Raw genomic sequence first — 22,404 nt, 5'->3', positions numbered from 1 at the left:
TATAAGGATGGGAAAAGGTTGCTTTGCTTTTGGTGAGATAGCATGAGCGGCTAGCGGCTAGCGGCTAGCGGCTCCTCCAGGAGGATGAGTGAGGTAAACAAACCCCCAGTGCTTTAACCTCCAGAGTTTGATTCTTGGGTGGCGTTTGTCTACATGGCACATGGACTGTGTGTTCTTTAAAGTAGCTCATTTGGCAATAGCATAAAATAGCCAGGGCTGCACTTAAAATTTATAGTTACATTTTTGATTGTCAGTAATTATCAATGTCGATGTATTTTAAGTTTTTTATCAATATGATTTTATTCCTATGTCGTCGAGCCCTACTGTGAAAACCTATTTTTCTTCCTGTACTGTCGGGGTTCTTCACCAAATCTCTAGGCTATTCACATCAAACAACATATTTTATGTCCTCACCATTTTGTGGTCATTTTCCATCTATTCATGCTCTCCTCTGACCAAAATTAGGGGCATAATCCTCTCGAACAATGAAAGAGTGTCATGTGCCTGAATGTTTGTTTTCACTCCAACATGGCGCCGACTGCCCGGCGTGCATTGCGAGGCCGAGTGTGTGACGTCAATACTCTATACTCTATGGGCTGAAAAGCAGTGACAACCAGCTTGAGGATTGTTCTTTTGTCCTGATAAACTTCAAGAATTGATATTAAGGCAATTTAAACGAGACTGGATATGAAAACAGCAGGTGATGACTCCTCGAAGAAAGAAATAAAGTGGTGGTGGAGGGGGTCATACACTGATTTAACTCTGATTTTACTCAAAAACAGAAACCTGAACGCCGAATGCTCGACCTTGACAAATCCCTTTCCCTAGATTTCTTCTTTGAGAAGATCAGAACACCGTCACACTGAACAGAGCGCGCTGCAGAGGAGATCAAACTGGACAATGACCAGCCTCGGTTCAGGACTCCTCTACTACGAAGACAGAACGGCGTGAATGTTTGGACTTCTCCTCCCACAGAGCGACAGTGAAACCAGCACCTTGACTCCGTGGCCCATGTCGTCCAGCAGGCTGTAGTCGATGGGTTTGCGGATGTAGCGCACGGGCCTCTCGGGGTTGGCCGGGGCGATGATCTTGTGTGTGCGGGAGGTGTTTTTGTTGGTGGTGAGGATGCCGATCTCCCGACGAGCAACCTTCTCTTTATGGATGTCCACAGTCTGGAGGAGGAGCACAGGACGGGAGCTCAGACCGGCCAGCCTCGCCAAAACATTTGCAGAACCATTTGTGTCATGTGGCTGTTTTTTTTTTTCCTGGCTTTAAAAAATTTTGTAAAAATTAAAAAAAAAAACAGATTATTCAAAAATGATCACACTTTTTTATGCATCTTTTTTTCCCCTCACTTTGTGGCTGCTTCATACTTTTAAACAAGGAACAGCTATTTCTATTATTTATAGTATCCATGAACCAAAGTAATCAAATGTTCTCCAACCCTGTTCCTGGAGAACCCTGTCCAGCATGTTCTCGCTCTCTCCCTGCTTCAACACCCTCAGTGCCGATCAAAGCCCAGTACTGATCCTGTCAGTGAAGCAGGAGTGTTCTGGGTTCTGCTGGGTGAGACTGAGAACCGCTTGATGAAGAGTTCTGATGTCCATGGTTCCACGGTCACTAGCTAGAACCATGAGCAGCAAGCAGGAGCCGTGCCAGGAATGAAGACAGATTTATAGCTACGCATCAATCATGTCAGGGTTTTTATTGGTCCGTAGCTAAGCTAAGGGGGAGGAGTTAGTTTGTTAATTGGTGCTTTGTTACTCATATGTAGAAATAGTTTTGTTTTTTGCTTTTTTGTATGTTTTTTTTTCCTGATACACGGTGATATTAATTTAATATTTCTTTCACTGACCTTCAAGCTATGGCTCGCTGACTCCAGTTTGAGAACTGCTTCTGTAAACATGCTGTTACTGTGCAAACCTATTTGTTGTACTTTTTTAAAACAAAAAAGACATACACACTTTTGAATAATATTGAATTTCTCACTTTGTCAGCCATTTGTTAAGTTTTGTGCTCGTGCACTACGTTCGCGTGCATCTCCTGGGGGCGGAGCCCCCCCCGACCTGCCTATCAACACTCACTAATCACTGAGCAGAAGCAGAAACCACTGGTGAATCATGTGGTAGCAGTTTGGTTGTTGGCTCTTTCAGAGCAACTGCACAGAATTTAATAAGGAACACTGCCTCATGATGGGTTGTAGATATGATTACTTCAGCTGATATTAGCGCTGTCGGTGGCTTTTTGCGTAGCTAGAGAGACGAATCGTACCAGCATATGTTGATGTCAAATTGCGCACCTGGCAGGTCAGCTATTCCGTAAGATGTAATCATCATGCCCCCCATCCACCCCACAGAGCCGAGCTGCTTGAACGAGGGGGGTTTCCCACCTGTGAGATGTGGTTGATGGAGGACTCCATGCGGCGCAGCTGCGAGGCCTGGATGTCGAGCATCTGCAGCACGTTGTTGGCCAGCGTGTTGATCAGGTAGGCCACGCTGGCCAGGGACTGGGTGGTGTAGTTCTTGGTCTCCTCCAGGGCCCTCTGCTTGTCTGGAGACTGGACCAGGAGAGAGAGGAGAAGGTGGAGAACCCTGCATGTTCCGCTGAGCTACAAGCTCATCCCATCATATTTAGGTTGCTTTGTTTAAAGTTATTTTTTTTTTTAAATTCAATTCAGAACTGCAAGAGCAATAAGGTCCTGGGTTCAAGTACCGGCCGAGGCTCAGGCCCTTTCTGAGTGGAGTTTGCATGTTCTCCCTGAGTGTGCATGGGTCCCTTACGGGTTCTCCGGCTTCCTCACACAGTCCAAAAAAATGCATGTTAGGTTAATGGGTCAGCCTCAAAGTGCCCCCAGTGTTCTAGCAATACTCCATTGCCCCCCATGGAGTATTGCTAGAACACTGTCTGGTGTCTGGTACTGAAAAGGCCAAAACAAAAGTAAGTACTGCAGTACAGTACAGTACAGTACAGAACAGAACAGAACAGAACAGAACAGAACAGCTGCAGGTTATTTGGCCTCAGATATGGCAGGATTTTGTAAATCATTTGATCAGATCAGAAATGGGTTTATTACCAAGTACAGTAGCCTACATGAGACATTTGCTTTGGTGGAGGAGCAAACAGACAAAGAAAGGGACAGACTTAAAAAAGCACAACACTGTAAACGCAAACACTGACATGACTTTAGTGTAAATAGTATATACAACTTAATTTATGCTAGTTTTTTAAGTTTACTTTGTTTCTCCAAGTTTTCTGTACTTTCTCCATGCTTACTTGTTCCACTCAGTGATATTTACTGGACTCTTCTGGGCGTGTGGCAGTTTGTGACCATTTCCGCTTGGCGCGCGTTAACCAACGAAGAAGAACGAGGCATTAACATGCAAGCTGTTGAAGCGGTGCAGACAGCCCAACGCGACAGGCTGGCCTTCAGTCCGGCTTTTGTTTGTAATTTGAAAGTCCGGACTCCCGATGAAGACGTGGTGTTGGGGAGCTTCTTGTGAAGCCACCAAGCTTTAAATCTGGAACGTTTCAGCCAAGGTCGACCTCTGATGACTGTTGTTGCTGTTTGCAAATATGAACACCAAAAATAATAATAAAAAATAATGGTTTTCATAAAGCTATTTTTGGGAGTTATTATTTTTAAGTAAGCTGAATTAAGGTACATGAAGAGCATTTTATGTAGTATTACGTACTGCTCACACAGTGTTTGAAGTCCATGTGTCTTCCCATCAGCAGCAGAGTCGGCAGAGCAGTCAGTGCTCTCGCCTTACAATCAGAAGGTCCTGGGTTTGATCCGCAGACCGTGTGAGAATTTGTTTGGTGGAATATATTAATCTGACTCAAGGGATTTTAGTTCAAAAAACTTGGTTGGAAGTTAACATTACTCAGATGCTTTCAGTGCTCACAACTTTAAAAGAAGAAGCTCATTCATATGACAATTTCACTCTACTTGACACAGTTAAGTTCCTTTACTTAAATTTCCAAAGGTAATCGGTTTCCTAGATTCGTTTGAGTAAAGTTAACTTGTTAGAATTTACAGTGAAGTATAACGTATAAATAGGAGGAAGTAATACACAAACAATAACACAAGACCAATAACAACAATACATTTACATTTAAGAGCACAGCAGACCTTTAACACAATCAGTGTCAGGGTCAAAGGTCAGAGTAGGCAAACACGATTGTTTACACTTGTTGCAGTTGCCTGAAAATTGTTTGCAACGCGTGTGAAGTCGCTCCACAGCTGGTATAACCAGAAAGACGTGTTGCTAAATGTCCTCCAGATAAATATTTCAGATTCTGAGGAGGTAAAACCTCAGTGGAATCTTGTCAGACATCTGAGCAGCCACCTCCTCCAATCGGTCACACCTCCTCCACCTTCCAACACGGGGCAGGTGCGGGCACTCACAAAGCCAGGGATGGACCCGCACGGCTCTGCAGGCACACGCTCCCTCCATGAGTGAGCATCTGCACCGCTGAAAGCAGCATAGATCACAGGGGCTCCCCTCCAGCCACCACACCATCACGGGCTGATCCGATGAGGAGCCGCAGCCTCTGGGTGCTCGCTCGGCTGGGGTTCTCGGTCAACAGATCCATATTCACGGTCCCTGCTGGACTGTCACTGCCTAGCAGCGAAGCAGCAACCACTCGGTGCACGGAGAGGGCGCCACGGCAGCTCCGGCACACACCGGCAGAACGAGCAGACAGCGTTTCGAAGGGCAGCTTTAGTGACAGCCCGGAGCTTCAGATGCTGCTTGTGGCTGCTTCAGCCGCAGCTAGCCCGCTCTGCTGCACCACATTAGCACCAGCTAGCCTAGCATCTAGCCTAGCATCGGGTCGCCCCGCCACGGTTTCATGAACACACCGAGCAAAGCTTCCCCCTTCACAGCCTACCTGGACATAGTTGCTCTCGCAATACTCCGCGACTCTTTCCAAGTTGGTGAAGCTGTCCAGCAGAGCGCTGCGCCCCGCCGGGATCTCCTCCTCCAGTAGCATCTGTAGCTCCGCCATTTTCACATTTTTACCGAAGAGTCGAGTATGTGCTCAATGGCGCCCCCACGGCCGGCTGCGGTACTGCAGGCCGTGTATGTGTTCAGTGGCGCCCCCACGGCCGGCTGCGGTACTGCAGGCGTCCCATGGCTTTCGATGTTATCTTTAATAACATAAATGGAAATAAATCAAAAGGATCATTTCCTCATCATTTTTATTCACTTATAAGTCTCGATACTGAGGTGAAGGAAATAGTTCAACTTTTTTACCACCTAGTGGTTCCGTCTAGTTCCATCTTTCTGCTTAATTCTTCAGGGCATTTTACCACCAAATGTAGAAGTTTTCTTGACTTTCCTCTGATGAACTACAGTCTGCAGGATGTCAACAAACTTCACAGAATCTCAATAAATCATTTTCCTTATGAGGAATGCAGAACATTCTGGAAGTTTTATTTTTAAAATGTAAAGAGAAATATAGCTACTTTAGTCCTGAATTTTGTTGACACTTTCCATGTGTGGGCAGGAAGATTCATGCTATTCCTGCTTTTTGAAGTCACGATAACATTCTGCAGGTTTGTATAAAACTTAAAGGGGACATATTATGCTACTTTTCAGTCATGGCATATCGGTCCCAGAAGCCGACAAACTGTGTTAAAAGTTTTTTCACCCCAAATTCATCCTTTGTTCAGGGTTTTCAGTCAGACACCGAGGGGAGTGGAGGGACCGGCCAATCGCCGTGCCAAGTCTTTATTTACCCCCACAGGGATTCGGAAAAACCTTTATTGAGGTAAAAAAGTTGCATACTTCTCATAACTTTAAGAAAAATCAGAATTAATCTTTTGCAAACAACAGATAATCTACATTTTGAAGATCTAGCAGCAGCCAAGCCAAGGTCACGAACCAAAACCCTGTGTACGAGTCTCCTGGAGGTTTTACCATGAAAGCTTGTTTGTTCAGAGTTTTATTTTGAAGTCCTACAAGCTACAATGTGGAGAGCTCCAGAAGACCAAGGCCAGACAGGCCGTTACTGGATAAAAACCTCATTTAAAGAGTAAAACACACTTTACTGATTGATACAAGAAGAATCAAATGGGGGAAAACAAAAAAAACCATTGTGTGAGTGAGTGTGACATGTCCTCTGGTCTAATCTGACCATGTCTCATTGCATTATTTAAACATTTACCGAGACAATTGATATACAAATGTTTTATTTTTTCTTAACACTCCCACAACAATCTGAGCAGTTGTGGTGTAATGTCATTCATGGAACATGAAAGCATAAATCAACAAGAGGAATAAAAATGTAAGACATTCCACACAATAAAAACAGCTGAGAGCTCAAGTTCCTGCGAGAGACATTTAATGACTGATAAAAAGAGGACAGGGACGCATGTTCACAGAACAGTCTCAAAGGTGCTCAATAGAGAACGTGATCAGAGGACGGTTCCTCCAGTCATGATGCATTCAAAGTCCCTGGGAGAGAACAGCTTCACCTCATGAGGGTCAGATCAATACTTCACAGGTCATGAGATGTTCTTATCATTTACTGTCCCGTCCCTGAAGGTCCTGAAGGTTCTGGAGGTTCCGTCCTACGTCTGCTGACGGTGACCCAGGTCTCGTCTCTGGGGGAGGACACCAGCTCAGACCGGACCTCCGAGACATGTCCCTCCAGCTGGTGGAGCTTCAGCTGCCGCACCAACGTGGCCAGCAGCACCGTGGCCACGGTATAGGCAAACCTGGCAGGAGAGGTCAGAGGTCAGCAGGCAAACCTGGCAGGGGCCGAGGAGGAGAGGTCAGAGGTCAGCAGGTTGACTTCCTCCACCTCCAGCAGACTGATGACCTCCTGCTGCTTTGAGGCTTTGACTCATGTTCTGCATGGTTCCTCTGAGACGTCTCCAGCAGTGGTTCCAGTTCTCGGACATGTCTTCACAGAGGTTTTGAAAACCTACGGGCCCTCTGGTGGTGAATTCCACTGCCGAGGAGTTTTGTTTGTTTGTTTGTTTAAATCCGAGGCGGAATGAGCAGCAGCTGCTTCTCTCCGGCCAGAGGCGCCGCTACACACAGGGCCCCGGGCTGGAGGGGGCCCCGGGCTGGAGGGGGCCCCCGGGCTGGAGGGGGGCCCCGGGCTGGAGGGGGCCCCGGGCTGGAGGGGCCCCGGGCTGGAGGGGGCCCCGGGCTGGAGGGGGCCCGGGCTGGAGGGGGCCCCGGGCTGGAGGGGGCCCCGGGCTGGAGGGGGCCCCGGGCTGGAGGGGGCCCCCGGGCTGGAGGGGGCCCCCGGGCTCGAGGGGCCCCGGGCTCGAGGGGCCCTGGGCTCGAGGGGCCCCGAGGGACGGCTGACATCAGTCAGTTTCAATGACAAATTTAAGGCGCAACACTAAACGCTCCAACGACAGCGTGTTGAAAACCCCCCGCATGGGGCCCTTTCCGAGTGCTCAGCGGTTAGTTGCTGGTAGGAGGGCCCCGACAGACGGCGGATATCAGCGACACAACTTGAAACCCCTCAGATAATTTACAATGACACGTCGGGAACCTACCTAATGGGGCCCCACGACTACCCGGCCTGCATCAACGTGACGCTTTACATGCAGTCAATATTCAGATTGAGGTCAATAGTATGACGCCATGACTGCATTTGTACTTCCTGCCACTAGGGGTGCTGTTTGCATGTTCAACCTTATTTTACACAGACACCACAGAAGAAGAAGGGCCCCTGAAGTGCAGGCTGTCTCTGCATGCTGTGAGAAAAAGCGGGTTAGGTGATGCAATGCCCCTGAACTTGTTCCTCTTGTAACCGGGTTGAACCATAAAAAGTGGTTGTAAACAATAACGGTCCACATGTCACGGGCTTCATGTTTGCACTTATGAGCATTTCCCATACATCTGTTAACTCGTGATTATTATTATTATTATTATTATTATCATGTAATGCACTTTTTTGACTTTTTTTCTGTCCTCTATTCTTGTGTGCAATGCGGTGGTTCTGGTTCTCATGGTTCCTCTGTGTCTTTAGCGGTGGTTCTGGTTCTCATGGTTCCTCTGTGATGTCTAACAGTGGTCTGTACCTGAGCTCTGGACAGGTCTGGTTCCCGGAGAACCCCAACAGACAGAAACTTTTTCTGGCCGGTTCCTCCTCAAATCGATCAGGATCAAACCTGAAGGAGAACAAAGAACCTGATGACAAATTATTTTTCTCTTCCCTTCATCAACATGAGCAGTGACTCAGGATCCTGCTGTCAACGTTCTACCTGTACGGGACGTTCCAGGTTTTGCCATCCTGCAGGACCACCCCCAAGGCGTAGACCACCAGAGTCTGGAACAACACTCGTATTTAGACCAGCTTCACAAACGTCTTCTTCCATCTCTACGAGACGAGAACCTGTGAGAACCTCTTTGGGGATGACATGCTGATCCACTTTGCCCTCCACTTCCTGCAGCCGAGCAGCCACGGGGGTCAGCTTGGCGGTCCGGACCGTCTCATTCAGGACCAGCTGGCAGTATCTAGAACAGCAGAACGGTACGGTCAGTATCCAGAACAGCAGAACAGTACGGTCAGTATCTAGAACAGCAGAACGGTACGGTCAGTATCTAGAACAGCAGAACAGTACGGTCAGTATCTAGAACAGCAGAACGGTACGGTCAGTATCTAGAACAGCAGAACGGTACGGTCAGTATCTAGAACAGCAGAACGGTACGGTCAGTATCTAGAACAGCAGCACAGTACGGTCAGTATCCAGAACAGCAGAACAGTACGGTCAGTATCCAGAACAGCAGAACGGTACAGTCAGTATCTAGAACAGCAGAACGGTACGGTCAGTATCCAGAACAGCAGAACGGTACGGTCAGTATCCAGAACAGCAGAACGGTACGGTCAGTACCTAGAACAGCAGAACAGTACGGTCAGTATCTAGAACAGCAGAACAGTACGGTCAGTATCTAGAACAGCAGAACGGTACGGTCAGTATCTAGAACAGCAGAACGGTACGGTCAGTATCTAGAACAGCAGAACAGTACGGTCAGTATCCAGAACAGCAGAACAGTACGGTCAGTATCTAGAACAGCAGAACGGTACGGTCAGTATCTAGAACAGCAGAACAGTACGGTCAGTATCCAGAACAGCAGAACAGTACGGTCAGTATCTAGAACAGCAGAACGGTACGGTCAGTATCCAGAACAGCAGAACGGTACGGTCAGTATCCAGAACAGCAGAACGGTACGGTCAGTACCTAGAACAGCAGAACAGTACGGTCAGTATCTAGAACAGCAGAACAGTACGGTCAGTATCTAGAACAGCAGAACGGTACGGTCAGTATCTAGAACAGCAGAACGGTACGGTCAGTATCTAGAACAGCAGAACGGTACGGTCAGTATCCAGAACAGCAGAACGGTACGGTCAGTATCCAGAACAGCAGAACGGTACGGTCAGTACCTAGAACAGCAGAACGGTACGGTCAGTATCTAGAACAGCAGAACGGTACGGTCAGTATCTAGAACAGCAGAACGGTACGGTCAGTATCTAGAACAGCAGAACGGTACGGTCAGTATCTAGAACAGCAGAACGGTACGGTCAGTATCCAGAACAGCAGAACGGTACGGTCAGTATCTAGAACAGCAGAACGGTACGGTCAGTATCTAGAACAGCAGAACGGTACGGTCAGTATCTAGAACAGCAGAACGGTACGGTCAGTATCTAGAACAGCAGAACGGTACGGTCAGTATCCAGAACAGCGGAACGGTACGGTCAGTATCTAGAACAGCAGAACGGTACGGTCAGTATCTAGAACAGCAGAACGGTACGGTCAGTATCTAGAACAGCAGAACGGTACGGTCAGTATCTAGAACAGCGGAACAGTACGGTCAGTATCCAGAACAGCGGAACGGTACGGTCAGTATCTAGAACAGCAGAACGGTACGGTCAGTATCCAGAACAGCAGAACAGTACGGTCAGTATCTAGAACAGCAGAACAGTACGGTCAGTATCTAGAACAGCAGAACAGTACGGTCAGTATCTAGAACAGCAGAACAGTACGGTCAGTATCTAGAACAGCAGAACAGTACGGTCAGTATCCAGAACAGCGGAACGGTACGGTCAGTATCTAGAACAGCAGAACGGTACGGTCAGTATCTAGAACAGCAGAACGGTACGGTCAGTATCTAGAACAGCAGAACAGTACGGTCAGTATCTAGAACAGCAGAACAGTACGGTCAGTATCTAGAACAGCAGAACAGTACGGTCAGTATCCAGAACAGCAGAACAGTACGGTCAGTATCTAGAACAGCAGAACGGTACGGTCAGTATCTAGAACAGCAGAACGGTACGGTCAGTATCTAGAACAGCAGAACGGTGCGGTCAGTATCTAGAACAGCAGAACGGTACGGTCAGTATCTAGAACAGCAGAACGGTACGGTCAGTATCCAGAACAGCGGAACGGTACGGTCAGTATCTAGAACAGCAGAACGGTACGGTCAGTATCCAGAACAGCAGAACAGTACGGTCAGTATCTAGAACAGCAGAACAGTACGGTCAGTATCTAGAACAGCAGAACAGTACGGTCAGTATCTAGAACAGCAGAACAGTACGGTCAGTATCTAGAACAGCAGAACAGTACGGTCAGTATCCAGAACAGCGGAACGGTACGGTCAGTATCTAGAACAGCAGAACGGTACGGTCAGTATCTAGAACAGCAGAACGGTACGGTCAGTATCTAGAACAGCAGAACAGTACGGTCAGTATCTAGAACAGCAGAACAGTACGGTCAGTATCTAGAACAGCAGAACAGTACGGTCAGTATCCAGAACAGCAGAACAGTACGGTCAGTATCTAGAACAGCAGAACGGTACGGTCAGTATCTAGAACAGCAGAACGGTACGGTCAGTATCTAGAACAGCAGAACGGTACGGTCAGTATCTAGAACAGCAGAACAGTACGGTCAGTATCTAGAACAGCAGAACAGTACGGTCAGTATCTAGAACAGCAGAACGGTGCGGTCAGTATCTAGAACAGCAGAACAGTACGGTCAGTATCTAGAACAGCAGAACAGTACGGTCAGTATCTAGAACAGCAGAACGGTGCGGTCAGTATCTAGAACAGCAGAACAGTACGGTCAGTATCTAGAACAGCAGAACAGTACGGTCAGTATCTAGAACAGCAGAACGGTGCGGTCAGTATCTAGAACAGCAGAACAGTACGGTCAGTATCTAGAACAGCAGAACGGTACGGTCAGTATCTAGAACAGCAGAACGGTACGGTCAGTATCTAGAACAGCAGAACGGTACGGTCAGTATCTAGAACAGCAGAACGGTACGGTCAGTATCTAGAACAGCAGAACGGTACGGTCAGTATCTAGAACAGCAGAACGGTGCGGTCAGTATCTAGAACAGCAGAACGGTACGGTCAGTATCTAGAACAGCAGAACAGTACGGTCAGTATCTAGAACAGCAGAACAGTACGGTCAGTATCTAGAACAGCAGAACAGTACGGTCAGTATCTAGAACAGCAGAACAGTACGGTCAGTATCTAGAACAGCAGAACGGTGCGGTCAGTATCTAGAACAGCAGAACAGTACGGTCAGTATCTAGAACAGCAGAACAGTACGGTCAGTATCTAGAACAGCAGAACGGTGCGGTCAGTATCTAGAACAGCAGAACGGTACGGTCAGTATCTAGAACAGCAGAACGGTACGGTCAGTATCTAGAACAGCAGAACGGTACGGTCAGTATCTAGAACAGCAGAACGGTACGGTCAGTATCTAGAACAGCAGAACGGTGCGGTCAGTATCTAGAACAGCAGAACGGTACGGTCAGTATCTAGAACAGCAGAACGGTACGGTCAGTATCTAGAACAGCAGAACAGTACGGTCAGTATCTAGAACAGCAGAACAGTACGGTCAGGAAACAGCCCGTCACATCCTGAGTTTAAAAGCAGCTGTGAGCTACTGACCTGAGCTGAGGAACCTTGTCCAGAGAAACCGGATCAGATCCCAGAACCTCCTGCAGCTCCTGATACAACCGGTCCTGAACGTCTTCAGAGGCGGACAGGAAGTGAAGAGCCCAGACGCACACTGCAGAGACAGACAGACAGGAAGTGAAGATCTCACTCTGTCTCACTCTCTCCAACAAAGTGAGAAAGTGTCTCAGAGACTCATCTCAACAAGCCAAAATGGTTCTCTTCTAGCATATAAGCCCCTCCCACTGGGTGTGGCAAACAAAAATAGTGCATTAAAAAAGACAGTTTTGAACACTGAAACATAAAATCATATTAAACATCAGTGGAAGGGAAATAAAAACCTACTCATCAATACAATGTCTCTCTCAGTTTAAAATACACTCTTATAAAACATAAAACATACATATTTGGTCCATTATTTCAGGGCAGCTGGTCGGGTGACCGTCCTGCCGGCGCCCCCATGAGGCCAAGTCTGTCCAACGCCTGGTGAGTGTGTGCCGAGGTGACGGTGAAATCGAAGCTTCATGAAATACTGAACCAATCTGACAACCGTTTCAAGAATGAGACACGACTTCCAAGCATTTGACCAAGTTAGAAGAGTGACACCTGCTGGCTCGCTGGAGAACTGCATCCAAGAGGAAAAAACATAAAATGCCCCAGGACCGCTTTGGACTTGTAAACAAAGTTTAACAAGTGGCGCATTAAATGAATGTCTGTATGTGCGTGCACACACACACACACACACACACACACACACACACACACACACATTCTTGCCCTTCTTGGGCGGTATCTCCTTCCAGCTAAGGTCTTCTACCAGAGGCCTGGGAGCTGGAGGGATCTGCAGGATCTACCAGAGTCCTGGGAGCTGGAGGGTTCTGCAGGATCTACCAGAGTCCTGGGAGCTGGAGGGTTCTGCAGGATCTACCAGAGTCCTGGGAGCTGGAGGGATCTGCAGGATCTACCAGAGTCCTGGGAGCTGGAGGGATCTGCAGGATCTACCAGAGTCCTGGGAGCTGGAGGGTTCTGCAGGATCTACCAGAGTCCTGGGAGCTGGAGGGATCTGCAGGATCTACCAGAGTCCTGGGAGCTGGAGGGATCTGCAGGATCTACCAGAGGCCTGGGAGCTGGAGGGTTCTGCAGGATCTACCAGAGTCCTGGGAGCTGGAGGGTTCTGCAGGATCTACCAGAGTCCTGGGAGCTGGAGGGTTCTGCAGGATCTACCAGAGTCCTGGGAGCTGGAGGGATCTGCAGGATCTACCAGAGTCCTGGGAGCTGGAGGGATCTGCAGGATCTACCAGAGTCCTGGGAGCTGGAGGGTTCTGCAGGATCTACCAGAGTCCTGGGAGCTGGAGGGATCTGCAGGATCTACCAGAGTCCTGGGAGCTGGAGGGATCTGCAGGATCTACCAGAGTCCTGGGAGCTGGAGGGTTCTGCAGGATCTACCAGAGTCCTGGGAGCTGGAGGGTTCTGCAGGATCTACCAGAGGCCTGGGAGCTGGAGGGTTTATTTCTTTTCTATTGTCCTTGATGAACTTGCTGATTGGATCATTTGAAACACAGTGTGTTTGTTTCCACTGGTGAATTCCAAGCAGACCACATCCCATAATAAGTCTCATTGAGCCTGCGTAAATCCAGTCAGTCAGTCCAGATGTTCCGGTTCTCATACTTACAGTTAGCAGTAATGACGCTCCCAGCCAAGGTGAAGACCATGCAGTCCTCCAGGATCTGAAACACAGCCAGAGCCAACAATCCCTGAATCAGGACCTTCATAAGTGCAGGGCTGTGTGTGTGTGTGTGTGTGTGTGTGTGTGTGTGTGTGTGTGTGTGTGTGTGTGTGTGTGTGTGTCGGGGGGATGTTGCCCAGGTGGTTTCACCTGTCGCTCTGAGAGGCTGGACTGAAGCAGAGCATCCAGAAACACCGTCTGCTTCCTGTCGGCCTTCCTCTCTCTGAACACCGACAGCAGCAGCGACTCCATCTGCGACAGAGCTGACAGAACAACACCGTCAACACACACAACACCGGAACTACTGAACAACACCGTCAACACACACAACACCGGAACTACTGAACAACACCGTCAACACACACAACACCGGAACTACTGAACAACACCGTCAACACACACAACACCGGAACTACTGAACAACACCGTCAACACACACAACACCGGAACTACTGAACAACACCGTCAACACACACAACACCGGAACTACTGAACAACACCGTCAACACACACAACCCTGGAACTACTGAACAACACCGTCAACACACACAACACCGGAACTACTGAACAACACCGTCAACACACACAACCCTGGAACTACTGAACAACACCGTCAACACACACAACCCTGGAACTACTGAACAACACTGTCAACACACACAACACCGGAACTACTGAACAACACCGTCAACACACACAACCCTGGAACTACTGAACAACACCGTCAACACACACAACACCGGAACTACTGAACAACACCGTCAACACACACAACCCTTGAACTACTGAACAACACCGTCAACACACACAACACCGGAACTACTGAACAACACCGTCAACACACACAACACCGGAACTACTGAACAACACCGTCAACACACACAACCCGGGAACTACTGAACAACACCGTCAACACACACAACCCTGGATCTACTGAACAACACCGTCAACACACACAACCCTGGAACTACTAAACAACACCGTCAACTAGGGTTGTAACAATACATGTACTTGTACTGAAGCGTTCCGGTCCGGGCCGTTGGGTTCGGTACAGGACTGTCTCCGGGTGAGTTCACGGGCCAAAGTTAGTTAGTTTTTTTTCCCGCTCACAGCCGGATGGTGCGTGTGTTTACGTTCTGCAGCTAGCATGTGCAGCTACACCTGCAGCCATGACTGCTGCTGCTAGCAGCTTCGTCCAGGCTTCAAAGTGAGTCTGAAGCGAACAGGCTGCAACTCCGTCTGAAGAAACTCAGAGAAAAGCTGGAGGACGGAGAGAGCAGACTCTGTCAGGAGGAGGAGGAGGGCTGTCACTGAAGAGAAGCAGTGTGGAACCATACCGGCTGGCGGGGGGGGGGGCTCACTGGGGGGGGCTCACTGGGGGGGGGGCTCACTGGGGGGGGCTCACTGGGGGGGGGGCTCACTGGGGGGGGCTCACTGGGGGGGGGCGCGTGCCTCGGAGGGAATACGTCTGCTAGGGATGAGCGACTACACCACTATCTGTATCTGTATCTGTTTGCCCATCCAAATTATCTGTATCCGTATCTGTACTCGTAGGGGGCGTGGTCTGAACCGGAAGTGGGCGTGGTTTAACTGGAAACAGGCTGGGGCAGAATTTGGTACACTATTTTAAGTCTGAAATTGATATGGATTGCTCAGAAGTTGCTATATTGATTCTTCATTTGAAAACTATTTACAGAACAGTCTCAGTGATACAATGTACAGATTTTTGTTTTTTTATTTTAGTCAGAACATGAATATTTTTAAAGTTATATGTAAATGATTATTTATTCACACAAAAGCCTCAGAAATACAATTTGAATATTTTTGGTCACAATAGTAAAGGAACTATTTACAGAACAAGTATTTTTTATTGAGTCAGATCATGAATATTTTAGTTGTATGAATGCCCCCCCCCCCCCCCCCCATGATCCCCACCGGAATCTCCCAGCGTCCAGGGAAACCTCTCATCCCCCCTGCTGAGCTTCCTGGTCCTGTCCGCGGCTGCAGTACCAGGACACGACCGGGACGTGGACCTCGGTCCAGTTATCATCTCTCTCCCATAGATCACAGCCTCCCAGTGGAGCACAAGCCCAGATTATTATGAAAAAGAAGAGAAATAAGGGAAAAAAAACGCGAGGGAAAACGAAACTTAAAAACCCCCGAAAAAAACCCCGAGTATGCAGCACAATCACCCGACGTTCAACCTTATAAGGTTTTCCTCAGGCACAATGCAGCTACAAAGAAATAAAATACCGCATTTTTAATTTATCAGCTCCGACTGGCTTCTCTCACCAGGATCCTGCCGTCTCGGTGGAGCAGGAGCAGAATGAAGGACCAATGAGGATCTCCCATCAGCACGAGGACGAATCATGACGGACAATGCTCGGGCTGTCCTCGGATTCGGAAAAAATGCATTATCCGTAACGAGTACTCGTTTAAAGGGGCTGTATCATGCAAAATTCACTTTTTGTATGTTTTAACCTTGTTATATAGTTCTGTACTCACCGAAAACTCCCCAAAGCGTTTTTTTCCTTTGTACCTGCGTGTTCAAGCTTTCCCAGTGTTTGTGCTGCTCAGAGAGGCAGCCCCTCCCACCGTGAAAACGCTCTGTTTTCCCACGTTGACGTCACACAGTGAAGACGGCTCCCCTGAGCCCCCCCCCCCCCCCCCCCCCCCCCGCAGGCCCTCGGCAATCAGCGTTGCTGCTTTTTGTAACTCCGATTTCGAGGATAAACTTTGAACATCGTCTGAAAGCAACAGTCAAGCAAGAGCAAGAGTCTGGAGGGTCTCAGTCATGGCAGTGGGAGAAGGTTTGACCCGGGATGCTGACCCTGCAATCGACCCGGTAAATTCCCTGGTGAGTTTCTACCGGCTTTTAGTGGGAGGGACACATCCGGGAACTTACATGATGACGTCGACGCGGCGCGGCTAAGTTAGCACGCTAGCTGTTGTTTTTGGAGCTTCCCCTGATCCGTGTGGAAGAGGAGATTCGTCTCCAGGTAACAGGGACTGTTTTCCGCTGCATTGTTTACTTTCGTTTTGCTCCGTCGCGCTGATGATGTCATCAACGTGGGACACCATCAGTGCGGGAAAACGCAGCGACGCGGCTCGCCAGCAGGAGGTGAGACGCGGGTCTGCAGGCGGTGGGAAAGGCGTCTAAAAAGGCGATAGTTAGCGGGTCGCAGACACGGGTCGACCCGCTAGCTGCAGTGGGAAAGGTTATACGAGTTACACTAAATCAGAGCTTCCAGATCATTTTACACACATTGATCATTTTTCATCCACAACACGTAACCATCGTCTGAACGCATCAATCAAGCAAGAGCAAGAGTCTGAAGGGTCTGCGCTTGGTGAGTTTCTAACAGGAAACAACGTTTTCGCGTGTCTTTGCGTGTAGAGAAGCTAGAGCTAAAGAGCTAAAGCTAGCCAATGTATTTGTTTTGAAGCGCTGATTGGTTGAAGTAGCTGTCAGTCAAAGTCCACAGGGGGAGAGGCGGGATTTCAGTGAAACAGAGCGTTTTCTCTTCTGGGTTTCAGAATTAGCCACAGAAAATCTTTTATTTCACACAAAATGACTTTAACTTAGCGCCAAAAATAAACTATTACCATGTTAATGCCATTTCTAGGGTTTGGACGAGCTTAAAAAGCAGGATTCAGCCACTTAAAGTGAAATAGTGATGCGCAAATCATCCATTAAAATTGGCCTAATTCTGCATATAATCCATGATTATGATCATACTAAGTCAATAATAATAAATTAAAGGAAATACATGGGGGAAACGGCAGTTTTCCAATATTTAGGGCCCCCCCAAAATTTCACAAATCATGTTTTCAGGGGGGTCATGTCTCATCAAGGGGGCTGAGACCCCCCTGGCCCCCCATAGTTCGCACCCTGAGTGAAAGTATCTAATCGCTCAGGCGCCGCCCCGAGATTCAGAAACAGAAAAAAAAGGCTAAATAAACTCTGACACTAAATGATAACGTCCTGACAATGTCTGAGCCTCATTTCCTATAAATAATCTGAATAAAGGAGCAGATAAACAGTCTAGAGAGCCGGAGAAGCTTCTGGAGGATGCGTGGATCAGTGCGGCTGCCTGGAACGTCCACAGCTGAGCCCAAATGCAGCAGCAGAGAAGAGCGCTGGCGTCGGTGATGTGCCGCACAGCCGACACAGACAGGCGGACATGGAAGCATGACAACAACAGGAACATTTAGGCTTTGCATTTTGTTCCCTACTGTATCGAAACCGAACCGAACCGTGGCCTCAGAACCGAGGTACGTATCCAACCCAGATTTTTGGGTATCGTTACCCCCCTACCGTCAACACACACAACAGCTGATCCAGGGTTTCCCCCAGAAAACTTGCTAAGCCCGGTGGTTGGACTGCCAGAGAAGCCACCCGTGTTTATGTAAAAAAAAAAAAAAAAAGTTAGGTTGACAGAAATTTGGAATTTCTGACTATTTTGTTTTATTGTCAGCATTTATTAACATTACTTAAATGCAGAGTCTTCCAAAAAGGCATAATCTTAAATAAAGTTTTAACAAACACAAATAAATACAATTAAAATAAATATCAATTGTTTTCAATTAATTTAAATCCTAATGAATCTTAAAACAAGGCATTGCTGTTCACATTTAAAGGTAAAATTAATTAACAAAAATAAAAAAGTGCAAACATGATCAAGGTGTAAAAACAGGGACTCAGAGGCTGAAGAGGTCTCTGCTGGACTGTCTGACCTCGTCTACTTTTGAATGAAAAACTAAAGAAAAACTATTAGATTGCTTACAGTTAATAATATTCTTACGTTCTTTAAGTGTTTGTTGTTTCTATGGAGTTCACAGCAGTGCAGCAGTCCAGCAGTACCTCCTTCAGTCCAGCAGAGGGCGCAGTGTTACTGTTAGATGTACAGTGCAGTGTGAAGCAGTAGAAGAAGAAGGTGTGTGAAGTCCTCCAGACTGATGAAGCATGTTGTTCGTTCTGCTTCATTAAACAGAAGCAGCTCCACCGTCTGGACAGAGAATCATTCTGAGGACGGAACACCAGCCGTTTTGGATTAAATCCTCTAGTTTGATGTTTCCCATCGCGGCTCGCAGGAGGCTGCTGCGGCGACGTGCTAGCATCCATGCTAGCTCGCACCGGCTCTGCCTCATCAACTTGCCGTGGCTCTCTGATGAAAACACGCCTCACCTCTGACCCCTGTGTGTTCACGTATCGACCAGAAGGTGTCGCCATTGCAACTGCATCACCAGATGCCATTAAAAGCTCTGGAGACCGTCTTTGGCGTCGCTGTTTTGGCTCATAAAAAAAAACATATTTACAATATAAAAAAAAAAACACCGAAGCTTAGCCTGGCGGGGGGGTAAGTAAAGGCTGGCGGCCCGCCAGGCTATAAAGCTCTGAGGGAAACCCTGAGATCATCTGCGACAGAGCTGATGACAGAACAACACCGTCAACAAGCAGTCACACTCCACACAACGCTGGAACTACTGAACAGCACAACACACACAACAGCCGATCAAAACTCCACCTCAACAGTAGAAGTCTGAACGCCAACTGTCACCAGATCCAACTCTCTTCAGGCCAGTGAAAAAGTCATTTCATCATCATCATCATCATCATCATTAAATTCAGAAATGAGGTTATAAAGTGAAACGAGGTTAATCAGTGATCAGGACAGTGATCTGGTGACTGGAGGCATGGAATGGTTCACAAACTACACACCTGTTCACAAACGACACACCTGTTCACAAACTACACACCTGTTCACAAACGACACACCTGTTCACAAACGACACACCTGTTCACAAACGACACACCTGTTCACAAACTACACACCTGTTCACAAACACCACCTCACAAACTACATGACGGGATATATTTTTTGGAGTCTCTCTGAACATCTGGATATTTCTTCATGGCGTCTCTCTGAACATCTGGACATTTCTTCATGGCGTCTCTCTGAACATCTGGACATTTCTTCATGGCGTCTCTCTGAACATCTGGACATTTCCACGGAGCACCCCAGAGCTCAGTGTTGGCACCTTAACTGCTCAAACTGAACAACAAAACCTGTGAAGTTTCTGAAAGGGTGAAACGTGTTTTATTTGCGATGACACCAGTGTTTTTGGAACTGCTGAGAATTCAGAGAAGCGTTGGGGGTTAATCCCCTCAGAGTTGAAAAAAAGTTCAACCTTCTCCTTCAAAAGTTCTCCTTGAATCATGATTGTGAATTTGGATTTGAAGGCAGGATGGATGTTGACAGGTCGACAGCAGGCATGTCCACTGGTTGGCTTCTGTGAGGTTTGGAGCAATGCATCATGGGACTGTAGAGAGGGACTGGACTCACTCACCCTTCTCATAATGTTCTTTCCTGCTGGAGCTTTTCTCCAGCGATCCATCCAGGTAGCCTTTCCCGATCTCTGACCAGATCTAGAGGTGTGAGACAGTCACGTGTCCACATGAGTCCACACCGTCCACTGTCACGTCCTCCGATGCGAGTGTGTTCAGGAAGGGGTGAAGCCGGGAGCTCTCCTCACCGCGTCGTGGTTCCTGCGGAAGGCGATCACCTGGGCGTCGTCCTGGAAGCGCTCGCCCAGAGCCAGCTGGGTGACGGTCTTCATGGCCAGGCCCAGCAGGTGGGCGCACAGCGGGGTGTGCTGGGCCTCCGGGAAAGACTTCCACTTCTCCACCAGCTCCTCCACCAGCTGCCACACACACACACAAACACACACACACACACACACTGATCAGAGCGGCGGTGAGACGACGCCTCGCAGCAAGAACCGTGAGGTTCACCCTTCAGCGAGAACCTGGAGCAGCAGAGGAAAGTTCTTCTTCAGCGAGCCGTCGATGGCGCTCTCGTACAGCTTCTTCCTCAACACCGTCTCAGTGGCCCCGCCCCCCGTCCCCGACCGGTAGCCCAGCAGCGACTTCAGCATCGTCTCAAAGGAGTCGGCTGAGGAATAAAGGATTAGAGAGGAGACACACACTTCTCCGTGCGGACGCTGCTGCGGGCTTCCTTACTGCTGTGGTTGGGGTTGACGTGTTGCCGCAGCTGGTCGACGGAGCCCAGGCTCACCACGGGCCGCCCGCCGAACCAGAAGGACGCCACAGGGCCAAACTCCTGATGCAGACCCACCAGGAACTCATGCAGACTGCCTTTACTGGCGATGTCCTGCAGGTTCCCGTCTCTGAGGGACAGACAGGCACAGACAACACCCAGCTCATCCTGCCTGCGGGTCCAGGTCGGACCAGCACCAGGGAGTGTGCTGCATCAAACAAGAACACATGAGAACTTACTTCTCATCTGTGGGGTTCAGACCCGGGATGCCGGAGGCCCTTCTGGATGACTAAAACAGGATTAAAAGAAAGAAAAGAAAAGTGTCTTATTAACACAGAAGGTCCTTCTGTTGACGCTGATCAGCATGTAAACAGGTGAGTCCCTGCAGCCTGGCTGGATCGTCAGCCATGTTTACAAATTCCACTGAAAAAAATATCATTTTAAAATGGATTCAAAGACAAACACAGTTTCAAACACATGACTGAGAAGAAGCTGACAAAATAGAATTTTTTCATTGAATGTAATATTTTTAAGGTTCTATCTCATGCGAAGGGTTAGGGACAGGAGACAAGTGAAGGTCTTAATGATTATAGTGACGCTGCAGTGAATCCCAGTGATGGCATTATGTTGTTTTCTTTCTTTTTTGTTTTGCTTTTTGTTTGTTTGTTTTTTTGTTTTTTTTGTTTTTTTGGGGGGGGGGTTGTCTTCACTGTTGCAGCGTCTTGTAATTTGCAGACAGTCCCTTACCACCCAGCACTGCTGCGATACAGTGACTCTTATAAACGAGCTTGTGGCGTGTCGTCCGCCTCACGATGGGATGATTGAGTCTTACTGACGGTCTGTTAAAGAGTTATTGAGACTGAAAGTCTGAATCTGTGAATATCGTGTCAACTTTACAGACTGTCAGTTTGCTGATTGCCGACTTTTTCAAGATACATATACGTTTTTACAGATGTCTTCAACGTCGTAAAAGACGCGTGGAATGGTTAAAAAATAAGAAAACCCGCAAATGGAGAGTTTGAAAAGGAAGTGTGGTAATGGCACAGGTCCAGCTAATGGCTAAGCTAGCTTCGAACTCACCGGGTACAGGTAAAGAACAGCGCCGACCAGCGCGAGGACAAAGGTGACCGCGAATAAAGCGAAGTCCAGCATGACGGCTCACGGTTAACGGAACGGGTTCACCAGCTGGAGCTCTAGAATGTTCACCAAGCATGGCAGTCTCCACGTCAACACGAGCGACTCCTCTGCGCTCCTCTACTCGGCCTGGCGGTCACGGGCAAGACGGGAGCAATGGAGCGCAGAACAATCGCTCTTCATCCATGCATCTTTATCCTGGAAAGTAAAACACGCGCTGACCTTTAAGAGTCTTTTCTTTTCTTTGAAGGTCACCTGGCACTTCAGTCATTTCAAAGAATGAACAATATTTCAAAATTCAGCAACTCAGTCATTTTATGTGTTACTATATTCAGACAACAGCAGGTCTTTTTATCAGGGAATCTGTTTTCTACAATTCCCACAATAGGATCAATTTAAATGCTGATTTTAATCTGCATGTAGAGAATGTATTAGATTCTGCATCCAGTGATTTCTTGAAAATTTTTTAAGAAAAAGCAGGTGCGGCGGAGTTCGGTGGTAAATTAGAAGTAGAATAGACATTATTTATCTCACGATAGAGAATTTTACCAT

The 22,404-nt window shown here is 48.0% G+C and overlaps 2 protein-coding genes across 8 annotated transcripts in view; both read right to left on the bottom strand.

Annotated features, from left to right (window-relative positions):
- The window catches only part of abi2b (abl-interactor 2b), a 39,281-nt gene extending 34,248 nt beyond the window's left edge, over positions 1-5,033 (bottom strand). For all 7 annotated transcript variants that reach the window (XM_030086075.1, XM_030086079.1, XM_030086080.1 and 4 more), the window contains exons 1-3: positions 4,894-5,033; positions 2,390-2,557; positions 996-1,172 (exon numbers count right to left, since the gene is read on the bottom strand). In XM_030086075.1, the coding sequence (XP_029941935.1) occupies positions 996-1,172; positions 2,390-2,557; positions 4,894-5,010 (462 nt within the window). In that variant the 5' untranslated portion in view covers positions 5,011-5,033. The remainder of the gene's footprint in view (positions 1-995; positions 1,173-2,389; positions 2,558-4,893) is intronic.
- Positions 5,034-6,326: 1,293 nt separating this feature from the next.
- cyp20a1 (cytochrome P450, family 20, subfamily A, polypeptide 1) lies at positions 6,327-21,970 on the bottom strand. The gene is made up of 13 exons (XM_030086083.1): positions 21,799-21,970; positions 20,958-21,007; positions 20,682-20,848; positions 20,468-20,613; positions 20,195-20,362; positions 20,009-20,087; positions 13,808-13,920; positions 13,604-13,658; positions 11,926-12,046; positions 8,375-8,486; positions 8,234-8,298; positions 8,051-8,140; positions 6,327-6,724 (listed from the first exon to the last, which is right to left on the bottom strand). The coding sequence occupies exons 1-13, from the start codon at positions 21,868-21,870 to the stop codon at positions 6,532-6,534; spliced, it is 1,431 nt and encodes a 476-aa protein (XP_029941943.1). The 5' UTR covers positions 21,871-21,970; the 3' UTR covers positions 6,327-6,531.
- Between the last annotated feature and the right edge of the window lie 434 nt (positions 21,971-22,404).

Source organism: Salarias fasciatus, assembly GCF_902148845.1.
Source record: "Salarias fasciatus chromosome 23 unlocalized genomic scaffold, fSalaFa1.1 super_scaffold_20, whole genome shotgun sequence".
Taxonomy (NCBI): Eukaryota; Metazoa; Chordata; class Actinopteri; order Blenniiformes; family Blenniidae; genus Salarias; species Salarias fasciatus.
Note: the sequence above shows the minus strand (reverse complement) of the source record. Positions and strands in the feature narration are given on the sequence as shown.